At 43.1% G+C, this 13,648-nt stretch overlaps 1 protein-coding gene across 1 annotated transcript; it reads left to right on the top strand.

The window, feature by feature from the left end:
• The first annotated feature begins 1,330 nt into the window (after positions 1-1,330).
• LOC117491175 (NACHT, LRR and PYD domains-containing protein 3-like) lies at positions 1,331-13,255 on the top strand. The gene is made up of 11 exons (XM_034141039.1): positions 1,331-1,435; positions 6,478-6,582; positions 6,766-6,873; positions 7,657-7,761; positions 8,764-8,842; positions 8,996-9,224; positions 9,365-11,156; positions 11,239-11,412; positions 11,726-11,899; positions 12,454-12,500; positions 12,627-13,255. Exons 2-11 carry the CDS (start codon positions 6,515-6,517, stop codon positions 13,175-13,177), a joined length of 3,327 nt encoding a protein of 1,108 aa, XP_033996930.1. The 5' UTR covers positions 1,331-1,435; positions 6,478-6,514; the 3' UTR covers positions 13,178-13,255.
• Positions 13,256-13,648: the final 393 nt, after the last annotated feature.

The following is a 13,648-nucleotide window of genomic DNA, read 5'->3' as shown; positions in this document are numbered from 1 at the left end:
TACATGCCACTTCTGCCATAGTGTAAAGCAACATTATACTAACGGGACAGAGAGATATTTGGATAAAGCACCCTTCAAAGCAATCCTTTTTTCATGCATCTGTCAAAGTTATGGTGTCCGTCAGGTGCCAACGCGCTACAACGATCAAAAACTCTTCCATCAGGAGAAACGTGCTACAGTTTCAGAAAATATACAGATATAAAAACACAAATGTTCAGCATTTAGAGAACATTCAGCAACTTGAGGAAACATGCGCAGCGTTTACTAAAAGCTGCAGAAAACAAACGCTGCAAATACAAAACGCTGAAGAAGCTCAAAACACAACGGAGACCAGGGGACACTAAAGAGTGACGCACACAGCTGGGAGACCAGGGGACACTAAAGAATGACGCACACAGCTGGGAGACCAGGGGACACTAAAGAGTGACGCACACAGCTGGGAGACCAGGGGACACTAAAGAGTGACGCACACAGCTGGGACAGCTTGGTGACGTTCAGGATTATAAAGCTGAACATCTGTCTCTGTCTCAGAGTTAGTCGTCTCATAACTGTAAGTGTTTGTCAGTATATCTGAAATGACTAGGTTAGCTACGTTAGCTAGCTAGCTTACAGCAGATCTGCAGTAACATCAGAAGGAGTCATGTGATCACATTGTTAAAATAAGACCTTAAAACATTTTAGGAAAGTTTCCAACAACAGAGACAGTTGTCCAGCTTTATAATCCTGAACTGATCAGGTCTCTCTTGAGAATGAGACCCTGTGTCTCAATGAGATTTTACCTGTATAAATAAAGGCTAAATAAAATGTTTTTAAAAATGTGTTATTATTATGTTGGAATAACCTGTCTTTAAAGTAAGAACCAATGTATGCAGAGAGAAAGCCGCTGTGATTCCCCTCTGTTTATTGTGCGATACACACCACATGTGTCTTAGTCTCTGCTGCTTTCCTTGCCTTTTTACTGCAATTCATGGTAAGCACATTATTCACACTCAAAGCTCGGTGTGTGTGTTGTGTTACGGCCTGTTAGAGTAGCAGCATCCCTCCTGTTTACGTACAGATAACGTGACACTGTCAAGAATGGTATCTCAAGAATCCCATTCCCAACAAATCTATTCACAAATACATTTAATCCTGTGAACGCAGCACAGACTGAGACTCAATCCAACCAGTCGGACTGCATACTGTCAGTGAGGCGAGGACACACACACACACACACACACACACACACACACACACACACACACACACACACACACACACACACACACACACACACACACACACACACACACACACACACACACACACACACACACACACACACACACACACACTCAGGATAGGAAGCGCCTTCACTTCACTTCGTCTGATGGACACTGAAGTTGATGAAGCTCAGACGAGGCTGCTACTGATGAATCTCACGGCTAACAGTTCAGTAAGTAGAGCTGTGATTTGTTGACATGACGTTGTTGATTGTTGTTGTCGCAGAAACGCTTGAGTTGATGAACGTGTGATTGTTTAAAGCTGGGAAACAAGATGGCCTCCTAGCTGTGAGAGCAGAGAGAGTGCAGGTTAGTTTAAAGAGTTCCCTGTGAGGAGGAAGAGGAGTTCAGGCTGATGGGGGTCAGTCTGTCAGGAGGGCTACTGATGTGGAGGGGGAGGCAGCAGGCGGGCACTAGGACCCAGCAGCCATCAGAGAGCTCACCTGGGCCTTTGTTCCTGAAACACCTGAGAGACTCTGGCTGTGTTTCATTGGTCGATCAACACGCCCTCCTGACCCCTCCCCCCCCCCCTCAGGAACTCTGATCTAAAGTCTAAACAGTGACATTCAAACGTCTTAATGCAGTATTCTCACCTTGTTACATGTGTCCTGGGGCCTCATTTATAACGCCTTGCGTAGGATTGACGTAGGAAGGTTGCTTACGTAGTACAAAGCACAAAAATAGGTACAGAAATGTTCCGCCATTTTCCGATTCACAAAACATTGCGTACCGGCGAGGGAAGTGCGTACGGCACTCCCTACGCCTGTTTCCCTTGATAAATCACAATCGACTCGTAACGCCCATATTTGCCTATACATAGTCAAAGAAACGCCCATTCATTCTGACTGACTGCATGAAGAAGATCGCAGGAAATTACGATAGAACAGCTAAAAAAGACATCTCACACCGTGTCAGATTTAGGTTATTGTGGGGAGGTCGAGATAAATCATATTGTTTGGTGGATGCAGTTTGAACCAGAGTAGCAGCATGGAGGTCGGATCGTCACCAAAATAAATAAATAAGTGGTCCGAAAAAAGTTAATGACAAAAAAAATACACATAACCTTCCTCAGGCAGTGTGTTTGTACCGGGGACAGGAGACACCCCCTTGATGAGAAACTGTAAGAAACGATCGGGGAATCCCTCCGGAGTGGAGTCATGACGACTGGATCTGAATTATTTTGTTGTATTTGGTGGTTTCGTGTTCCAGCTGTCGATCAGCAACTATATATCCATAATCCACCAGTTAAAGGAAATACAACTAATGGATTGTGTTATATTAGCTGTACAATTTACCACATATGGTGTTCTTAGTTTCCATACCTCCTGTGTTTTACGAGCGACTTATCAAGTCTTGGCAAACGGCATAAAACACGATTAAACGTGATAGTATATAAAACCATGCTCGTATCTACAACCTATAGAAATGCAACACGGCGTCAGTTTAGACGTAATTCTGTCCTCCTGCTTACCGCATCATTTATGAGAAAACATTTCATAACATTAACACAACATATTCGAGGTGGTTTTAAATAGCATATCCGTATTTATTTATTTCTCCAAGTTATGTGTTTGTGTGCACTGAGGAGTCTCAAACAGGCGTTTGTTTCATCATTTAAAGATTGGCTTTAATCAATGTTTGAAAAGTAATTCTTCATATTTGATAAATGAGAGGTAACATTTTATTTATGGTATTATTTCCACATATTTCTCTCCATTCTTCCTTCTGCCAACGGTGTCGCAGTTTCTCGTCTCTCCCGTTTGTGTGCTTAGTGCGTACGCATGGGTTAGAGTTTGCGTGGAGGACAGCACATTTTCCCGTCAAGTTAGTATTTTATAAATCGCAAACATTGCGTAGAAACTGGCGTACGCCATTTTTTGAGCGTATATCCCTTTATAAATGAGGCCCCTGATAATGAAGAAGTGTACTTGTACTACACTGTAGAGTTACTAAATGTACTTACAGCCAATATTACATTACATGTTAGTTGTTAGATGCTTTTATCCAAAGCGACTTACATACCCAATACTGTGGGCAATCCCCTCAGGAGCAATTTGGGGTGAAGTGTCTCTGGGACACAATGACATGCTGACTGCAGTGGGGTTTGAACCTGTGACCCCCTGATCCAAACACGAATGCTCTATCCACTACGCCACACACCTCCCAATATCTGTATCTGATGGCATTAGAATATATTCTATAAACTGTAATTTAACGGGAACTGTTTCACTACCTTTGACAGGCTTTCAACATATGTCTAAGTTTTCTGTTTTCACAGAGCACATTAAGGCTGTAGTTTCTGATGAAACTGTGAGGGACTCTTTCTCTATTGTAGTCTTCTCTTCAGGTGTTCTGTGTTAAACACCAGCTGAGCAGGACGGAAGCCATTTTGTTTCTTAGTCTTCACTATAAAAAAACAAACTCAAGTCCAAACACGTCAACAAACCAAAAAAAAAGGTGTGTTCAATTCAGTCGGGAAGCTCAAATATATGTGCCAAAAATAAAACCTAAAGGTGTGTTCACCTTAGTGAGATCTGGAACGAAGGAAAACCAGTTTACAGATATGAGGAGGAGGAGGAGGAGGAGGAGGAGGAAGAAGAGGAGGAGGAGGAGCAGGAGGAGGAGGAGGAGTTAAACAGGGAACAGGTAAATGGAGGACCTCCAGTGGTCACTCTGAGGAACTGCAGCTGGTTTCTGGTTTCTCACAGAGTAGGACGAAGGACTCAGATCTTTAGTTTCAGAAACATTAGTGAAAACACAGTGTGATAATAATCTGTTACAAGTCCTCTATTCAACACTTCACTAAAGTACAAGTTTAAACATCAAAATATACTTAAAGTACAAAAGTAAAAGTACTTCTGCAGTATCTGATGCATAGAAAGGCCAAGAATAATCCACATGAAGGATATTCCTGAAGTCTTCAAACCGTCCTGAAGACCACAGAGCATTGAGAGTGTCTTTAAAGGGCCCATGTCATGGCCATTTCCACTGATCATAATTACATTGTTGAGGTATACTAAAATAGATTTATACTGTGCAATTTTCCAAACTCACATTGGTTTCGCATACAGCATCTCTGTAAAGTATGTGTATTCAGCAGTATTCACTTTCTCCACTAAACGACTCGTTGGAGCTCTTGCCCCCCCCTCCCTGTGAGCCTAGTGTGCTCCGATTGGTCAGCTCGGCCACTCTGTTCTGATTAGTCAACCACCAGAGAGGCTCCGCCCATGTCTAACAGTGCTTTTTTCGGCTCGCTCTCGGAACATCAGTCTTATAATGGCGTCGGTACAGCCGTATATTTTATACGCTAACTAACCGAACTGTACCTACAACTGTTGTTATAGAAGAGTGTGACGGCCCCAGGGCCTTTGTGCAGGCGTGTTGCAGGTCTTACGATGGGGTGGAGCTGAAGAGGCTAATCAGCGCGATTACGGACACCTGGCCGGAGCCGAGGTGCTATTAAGCCCAGCTGCCCGGAGTCACACGGCGGCCCTAGTCTCTCTCCAAACCGGCTGCAGAAGGACGAACTCGGCGATCCTCTCCCCTCGACCACCTATCTCTGCATTTACCACAATAAATGTGCCGTGGTTTTGTAAACTCGTGTATGTCTCCTTGTCTTTCCGTTGTGGCCTACGAGCCGGTCATAACAAAGAGTAAGTTATTTTTACCTGTAATAAACTACTACTGTTTGATGAGAAATCAAATCATGGTTTGCTATATATGAATGATATGTTATAGGAGCAAATAATTCAGGGAAGAAAGGATAGGCCTACTAAGTATTTCCATTAAACTTTATTTTTAGAAATGTACAAAATGAACATAAATATACATATATACACGGTATATCATCAATTACTCCCCGTTGTCGGCATCTTGCCTATAGCAGCCGGGGCTTTTTAGGACGATGCATCAGTGTGGTAGTCCCGTCATGTATTTTCCCAACTCTGGCCATGACAAACATGTAAGGCCATCTACTGACATTGTAGTTGATATATTTAAACGCTAGCAACGTCGTTAGCCCAGTAAGCTGGGCTTGTTTAGTGTAATAAAACCACTATGAACAAAAGCTAGTGATTCATATTAGGCTAGCAAGAACGTGTTTACAATTGCAATCTTATACGGGTAGTCTGCTACATTCATTGTAGCTGGCATAACAAAAATGTTTTCCCGAGCAAACCCATGTCTAGCTCCGTTGGTTAGCTCGGTAGCATACACGCTACGCCAGCTATAATGTAATTACGTTTCGCGACTGACCGTACGGCAAATCACCCGGAGTATACTGTCTATGAGTATTTCGTGTGTGAATGCAGACATTCTCCTGCTATGAGATACATGTATGCAAGGCCATCTGCTGATATTAGAGTTGATATATGGAAACGCTAGCAACTTAGTTAGCACAGTTAGCACTGTGTCAATGGCTTAGCAGTCCGACACAGTTTACACATTTAAACAGTCTTGTTTGATAAATACACAAATAACAATGTAAACTTACAGGTTGTGTACCCGAATCTTCCCCTGCTCCAAACGGTCCAAACAAACTAGGAATAGCATCGTCCTTCAGTTTCAAATGCTGTGCATATCCGGCCTCAAACTGGGCAATGTTTTGGAAGCTTTCGTCTGTGAAATGCCGTGCACACAGTAACGTTCTTCGAACCTCTGAAGGAACAGTGTTAAAAAGACATTTCAACCACTGACTTCGTGGTGGTTCTTCCGTCGGTAGGACAAACAGCTCAGATTTCTCCTCACATTTCAGGAAACAGGTCCTTGGCATTGGCATGACTGGATCGATTGTGAACTGAACCAGAGCTTCCAACAGTAAATGTTAGGCTGGCAGAGGGTGCGGCCAGCGCCGCTGGGTGTGGCCATAGCTCTTCCGGATTGGTCCATTTTGTTCCGGGTACCGCATGACATCAGGCGGGAGCCGGAAGAATCAAATGGACAGTGACGTATCTCCAACGAGGCGTTTTGGGGAGGTATTTTCTGTGTTAGAGTTGTACTCGCTACAGGGTGTACTTTGAGGGTTTTGCACACCGTTTACATGCATAAAAACCTTCATAACATACAAGGGGACGGGTAATAACCGGAAAAGCATGACATGGGAGCTTTAAGACGCTGCAGCTCAAAGAGCCAACAACATGGAAACTGTCTCATGAGTGTGTTTAGTTTTGAGGTGTGTGAGCTCTGTGTCCTGATGAGATCATGTGTGATTCTCCAGCAGGTGGTTGTGTGTGTGTGAAGGTGTGAGCTCTGCTATGAATCCCTGTGAGGACAGTGAACCCGCTCTGAGTGGGGACCCTGAACGCCTCACCAAAGCTCAGAGGTGAGATGAAGACCTCTGACTGTCCTCTTCTCCAGAGCTCAGCAGGCATTATTCACACTCAAATATATATATATATATGTGTGTGTGTGTGTGTGTGTGTGTGTGTGTGTGTGTGTGTGTGTGTGTGTGTGTGTGTGTGTGTGTGTGTGTGTGTGTGTGTGTGTGTGTGTGTGTGCGTTGAAGCCCAGAGCAGCAGCATGGACCTGGACCTGGACCCAGTTGTTTATCCATGAAGAGTGACAGGTCGATGTATGAACCAATCTATTTTAAAGGCCGCCCTTCAGAGACAGCGTAAGTGGACATCATGTGACTTCATTATATCAGCAGCAGTAGAAAAATGTTTGTGACTGAAGAACAGAGACTTCTTATTGACTATGATTACGTGAGAAGCCATTCGGCCGTTCACTGAAACAACCAATCGTGTAAAGTACAGTATTTATTGAGCATTGTACAATGTATTGTATATCTTCACAGAGCCAACATTTCACGGTGTTTCCTCAGTCGGCTTTGATTGTATTTTCAAAATGTTCTTTAATTTTTTTAATGTTGATGGGCACACTGGTAGATGTAGTCGATATCTAGGCCTAAGAAGTAATGCCTATATTTAATAAAGTATTATTTATTCAAATAGTTTTACCCAATCATATGAATTGGCATTCCTGTCAATTATTGAACAGGAGGGAGAGCATGAGCAACCATTTTGTTTCATCTTCCTTTTTTTATTTTATTTGAATCTTTGTTAATGATGTAACATATATTTATATATAGATATTTGATATTTTTATATATAGATATTTGAACAATGGCATGGCCAACTGCGTATGAATGTGTGTGAATGTAATATGTGAAAGTGCTTTAGGACTTTCCTAAATCCAGAATGATTTAATTGAATAACTATTCCCTTAACTCCATAACCCCAGAAAAATACATTTTGGCGTGATTATTTGTAACAGTTTGGCCATAGTTGTTGTTGTGTATTACTGTCACCTGTAGATCAGTAGAATAGTAACCTTGAGTAGGAAACTTGAGTGTGTTCAGGCTACAAGCCTTTCCTGTTTCCTTCTCATGTTTCAGGAGGAAGCTGGAGGAACCTGGACCCAGCTGTGTGTCCATGAAGAGTGACTGGTCTATGGACAAACCTATTTTCTTCAAAGGTGAACAACACTCTGTTGATGAAAGGTGAGGTTTTCAAATGTAAAAAGTTATAATAATACAAATATTTATAATAATTTTGTTTCTTTAAAAACCCTTTTCAAGTTGTTAACCGCCTTCGTGATACCTTCTACTGTGGTTTTAGGTCAAAGTTGACTCACAGTTCCCTTCTTCCCCTCCCCGTACCATATATGTCTTTATTAGCCCCCTGAGACAAATGTAAATTGTGTGATATTGGGCTATATATTCATATATAGATAAACTATTATTGATTGAAACTTATTGAATAAATACAAAATGTAATGATAACCATTTAAGCTGATAAATGGGTGCCCTGTGTGAGGCCCAGACAAACCTGAGGGTTTATGTATAACACTCCTTTCTCCTGTTGCTCACACAAGAACCTGATCCACTTTTGAGGACATCTGAAGCATTTCAAGACTGACATGGTTGTTTTAATGTGCATAGCTAGACCCCTAAATGTACATATGTAAGTAATTTGTGATAGGAACACAGGTTGGAATCTTGTTTCATTTCATCATTAATTTCTATTCAACTGATCAACTTTTTATTTTTGGTTAAACAGTTTGGTATCTTCCTACACCTTAAATATCCTAACTCTTAAATATATGAGAGATAAGCATGTGGTGTGAATGGGTATTCATTCTGTAGCAAAGTTTATATCAATGAATCAACAGAGGAAGTTAAAGTCAGAGTTGTCAGCGCTTCCCATCAGGGGACAATCGACCCTCTCTCACATTACAATAAAACCCCAGATCAACCTCTTCTCCTTCTGATTCCCACATCGTCTGATGATGACCCTTTAAGGTCATGATGAAGGCCAGTAGGTACAGTTTGTCTCCTGCCATGATGCCTCCTGCAACCTGACTGGTATTGCATTAAGCCAATTGGGATTAGAAGGCGTAGTCAAATGTATTGCTACAGGAAGTCACTTTAAGGACCTTTACCCTGTGTTTGCCTCTGTATGGACGGATGTAATGTGAGTTATTTCTTCATGATTCCTCACAGAGAGGACCAGCAGAGCTCAGAGGTTCCCAGAGGTCAGTCTGCCCAGCAGCATCAGACACAGCTGGACAACATATTTATGGTCTGTACATGAACTACAGCTACTTTACATCTGTTCTGCTCACAGTCAACTCCATGATGCACTTTGTAGATCAGTGGATGGTCAGTCTGTCCAACATGGATCTGATGTTTGGTGCCTTTAGTTTGATTGTGTTGTTCATGTATTCTGTTCCAGCTGCTGGAGGAGAACATCATCACTTTTGTGAAGAACGAGCTGAAAAAGTTCCAGAAGGCTGTGAGTTCCGATTACCCAGAATGCTTAGAGAGTCAGAGGGAGGATGAGGAGGTGTTGGATGGTGAGGATGAAGAGCAGAGGAGGAGCAGCAGAGAGGCATTTCTGAACATCTCACTGCACTTCCTGAGGAGCATGAAGCAGGAGGAGCTGGCTGAGCGTCTGCAGAGCAGTGAGAGGGTTTCTATAAAGATTTAACAAGCTGGATAAATGTTGACTAATGTCTCAAGAGATGGAGCAAAATATGTTCAGATCTTCATTCTGTAAAGATTTATTCGACTCATTGATCTGATTTGTTGTGTGTTCATTCAGGAAGTCGTTCTGGAGTGTGTCAGCGTAAACTTAAGTCTAACCTGCAGAAGAGGTTCCAGTGTGTGTTTGAGGGCATCGCTAAAGCAGGAAACCCAACCCTTCTGAACCAGATCTACACAGAGCTCTACATCACAGAGGGGGGGGCTGCAGAGGTCAATGATGAACATGAGGTCAGACAGATTGAAACAGCATCCAGGAAACCAGACAGACCAGAAACAACCATCAGACAAGAAGACCTCTTTAAAGCCTCACCTGGAAGAGATGCACCAATCAGAGCAGTGATGACAAAGGGCGTGGCTGGCATTGGGAAAACAGTCTTAACACAGAAGTTCACTCTGGACTGGGCTGAAGGCAAAGCCAACCAGGACATCCAGTTCATATTTCCATTCACCTTCAGAGAGCTGAATGTGGTGAGAGAGAACAAGTACAGCTTGGTGGAACTTGTTCATCACTTCTTCTCTGAAACCAGAGACGCAGGAATCTGCAGGTTTGATCAGTTCTCGGTCGTGTTCATCTTTGACGGTCTGGATGAGTGTCGACTTCCTCTGGACTTCCACAACACTGAGATCCTGACTGATGTCACAGAGTCCACCTCAGTGGATGTGCTGCTGACAAACCTCATCAGGGGGAAGCTGCTTCCCTCTGCTCGCCTCTGGATAACCACACGACCTGCAGCAGCCAATCAGATCCCTCCTGAGTGTGTGGACATGGTGACAGAGGTCCGAGGGTTCACTGACCCACAGAAGGAGGAGTACTTCAGGAAGAGATTCAGAGATCAGGAGCTGGCCAGCACCATCATCTCCCACATCAAGACCTCACGAAGCCTCCACATCATGTGCCACATCCCAGTCTTCTGCTGGATCTCTGCTTCAGTTCTGGAGGGGGTGTTGAAAACCAGTGAAGGAGGAGAGCTGCCCAAGACCCTGACTGAGATGTACATCCACTTCCTGGTGGTTCAGTCCAAAGTGAAGAGCATCAAGTATGGTGGAGGAGCTGAGACAGATTCACACTGGAGTCCAGAGAGCAGGAAGATGATCGAGTCTCTGGGGAAACTGGCTTTTGAGCAGCTGCAGAAAGGCAACCTGATCTTCTATGAGTCCGACCTGACAGAGTGTGGCATCAATATCAGAGCAGCCTCAGTGTACTCAGGAGTGTTCACACAGGTCTTTAGAGAGGAGAGAGGAATGATTGAGGACAAGGTGTTCTGCTTCGTCCATCTGAGCGTTCAGGAGTTTCTGGCTGCTCTTCATGTCCATCTGACCTTCATCAACCTGCTGGCAGAAGAACCAACAACCTCCAGGCTGCTTAAAGTCTTCAGACCCAAACCTAAACTAACAGATCTCTACCAGAGTGCTGTGGACCAGGCCTTACAGAGTCCAAACGGACACCTGGACTTGTTACTGCGCTTCCTCCTGGGTCTTTCACTGCAGACCAATCAGAAACTCCTACGTGGTCTGCTGACAGAAACAGGAAGTAGCTCAAAGACCAACAAGAAAACAGTCCGGTACATCAAGAAGAGGATAGATGAGGATCTGTCTCCAGAGAGAAGCATCAACCTGTTCCACTGTCTGAATGAACTGAATGATGGTTCTCTAGTGGAGCAGATCCAACAGTCCCTGAGTTCAGGAAGTCTCTCCACAGATAAACTGTCTCCTGCTCTGTGGTCAGCTCTGGTCTTCATCTTACTGTCATCAGAAGAAGATCTGGACGTGTTTGACCTGAATAAATACTCTGCTTCAGAGGAGGCTCTTCTGAGGCTGCTGCCAGTGGTCAAAGCCTCAAACAAAGCTCTGTAAGTACAGAAACATTCATATATCATGACTTAAATATTCAGTTAATTATTTTTAATATATTGCTTGTTTTCTCTTTATCAGACTGAGTGGCTGTAACCTCTCAAAGAGAAGCTGTAAAGCTCTGGCCTCAGTCCTCAGCTCCCAGTCCTCTAGTCTGAGAGAGCTGGACCTGAGTAACAACAACCTGCAGGATTCAGGAGTGAAGCTGCTGTCTGCTGGACTGGAGAGTCCACACTGTACTCTGGAGACTCTCAGGTCAGGATAAATCAATATGTTGAGCTTCTTTTTATGGAAGTATTTAACTTACTATAGTAAATAAAATAGTTTTAAACCTGTTACATTATTATTTGTTGTTGTACTTAGGAGCAAATCTACACACCTTTCTCCATTTCCAATGTTGACAGATTTGTAACATTGGCTTTCAATCCACCATTCATGCAAAATGTTTGCTTTAAATTCAAATAATAGGATTCCTCGTATGTTTGATTACATGGTCTTAATATTTTGTTTAAACATTTGTAAAAAGGAGTAAATGCTGAGATGTTAATTTTAATGTGTGTCCCTTCAGACTGAGTGGCTGTAACCTGTCAGAGAGAAGCTGTGAAGCTCTGTCCTCAGTCCTCAGCTCCCAGTCCTCTAGTCTGAGAGATCTGGACCTGAGTAACAACGACCTGCAGGATTCAGGAGTGAAGCTGCTGTCTGCTGGACTGGAGAGTCCACACTGTACTCTGGAGACTCTCAGGTCTGGATTCAGTCTGTTTAATTGAAGGCCATATTAATCCATATTTAGATTAATAAATACACTTCAATGATTTCAGTCTAGTCAAATTCATTTTGTTCCAATATTTTTCAATGAACATATTTCATGAAGTTCATTTCTCACTCTTTTTGGATCTTGGAATATCAGAGAGAAATCAGAAAGTTACCTCACATAAGCCAAAGGTATTAAGTACATACAGTATTTCACAAACCCTGCAGTCCTCACAGTGGCCTCAGATTATGTGACGTGTTGTTCTGTGTGTTGCAGGCTGTCAGGCTGTATACTAAAGCCATGCTGTTCATATTATCACAATCAGACAGGGTTTGATAATTATTTGATCTTATTTTAAGATAAATTAGGGAAAATAACGAGCTGTAGTAATTGTCTAAAATAAGAAGCTCCACTGATCTAAAGGTATATTAGCGCTGATTAATAATAAGTGGTCCATGTGAGAATAACAAAGCTCTGAGTTTGAGAGTGATGTAATGTCCATGTTTCCATGCTGCTCTGACCCCCCCCCCCCCCTCTTCTTTCAGGATGGAGCCTGGTGGAGTCCGATGGTTGAGACCCGGTCTGAGGAAGTGTGAGTGTGATTTAATTTGATTCATGAAAACAAAGCAGCCACCATCTTCAAATGTAACCTTCATCATCAAAGTGTCAATAAATGAACAGCTGATAGATTAATAACTGCTGCTGTTTCTCTCATCAGATTCCTGTGAACTCTCACTCGACACAAACACAGCAAACAGAAAACTCAAACTGTCTGACAACAACAGGACGGTGACATGTGTGAAAGAGGAGCAGCCATATCCTGATCATCCAGAGAGGTTTGGCTCCTGGCCTCAGCTGATGTGTAGAGAAGCTCTGACTGGTCGCTGTTACTGGGAGGTCGAGTGGAGAGGAGTGGTTACTATATCAGTGACTTACAGAGGAATCAGCAGGAGAGGAGGAAAGAGTGAGGACTGTGTGTTTGGATGGAATGATCAGTCCTGGAGACTGAGCTGCTCTAATGGTGGTTACTCTGTCAGGCACAATAATAGAGAAACACAGATCTCCTCCTCCTCCTCCTCCTCCTCCTCCTCCTCCTCCTCCTGTGGTAGAGTAGCAGTGTATGTGGATCTTCCTGCTGGCTCTCTCTCCTTCTACAGAGTCTCCTCTAACACACTGATCCACCTCCACACCTTCAGAACCACATTCACTGAACCTCTTTATGCTGGGTTTTTAGTTGGGTCTGGATCAGTGTCTCTGTGTCCTCTGTAGGAGGAAGAGTCTCCTCCTGTTCCAGAAACGTCCTCCCTGCTGCCCAGATAGTTCAGTCTGTACAGGATCACAGCTGATGTTAGTTAGTACCAACCTGAGTCTGAGGGTTTTTACTTCATTATAACATGACTTCTGAACTATTGATAAGAAGTCTGACAATTTTCCGACACTTAGCTAAACCAATCGACTGTATAATGTGTACTCTACATATACTCGTACGGTAGTATTCATACCGTACCTGTTGGGAAAATAGTGAATGTACTCTTCCAATATGAGAGTAACATGATAACAAAGGTATCCCAACTGCAGCTGTGAACATGACAGGATGTCTGATTACCTAGAAGAGCATCAGGACTGTTTGAGGCATATGATAGCTATGTGATTAACATGATGATTCAGCCTCTATGGAGATAGACATATGACAAGCATGCTCATTTCTGACGTGGAGCTAATCTGAAGTAAACATTGAAT

The sequence above is a fragment of the Trematomus bernacchii genome, unplaced genomic scaffold (genome assembly GCF_902827165.1).
Source record: "Trematomus bernacchii unplaced genomic scaffold, fTreBer1.1, whole genome shotgun sequence".
Lineage (NCBI taxonomy): Eukaryota > Metazoa > Chordata > Actinopteri > Perciformes > Nototheniidae > Trematomus > Trematomus bernacchii.
This window is presented reverse-complemented; position numbering and strand designations above follow the sequence as displayed.

Excerpts from the sequence above, each read along its gene's own strand:
- LOC117491175 (XM_034141039.1), top strand. The coding sequence starts at position 6,515 with ATGAATCCCTGTGAGGACAGTGAACCCGCTCTGAGTGGGGACCCTGAA. Across the intron at positions 6,874-7,656 it reads GGCCGCCCTTCAGAGACAGC|GAGGAAGCTGGAGGAACCTG; the intron begins GTAAGTGGACAT and ends CTCATGTTTCAG. Across the intron at positions 11,900-12,453 it reads TGTACTCTGGAGACTCTCAG|GATGGAGCCTGGTGGAGTCC; the intron begins GTCTGGATTCAG and ends CTCTTCTTTCAG.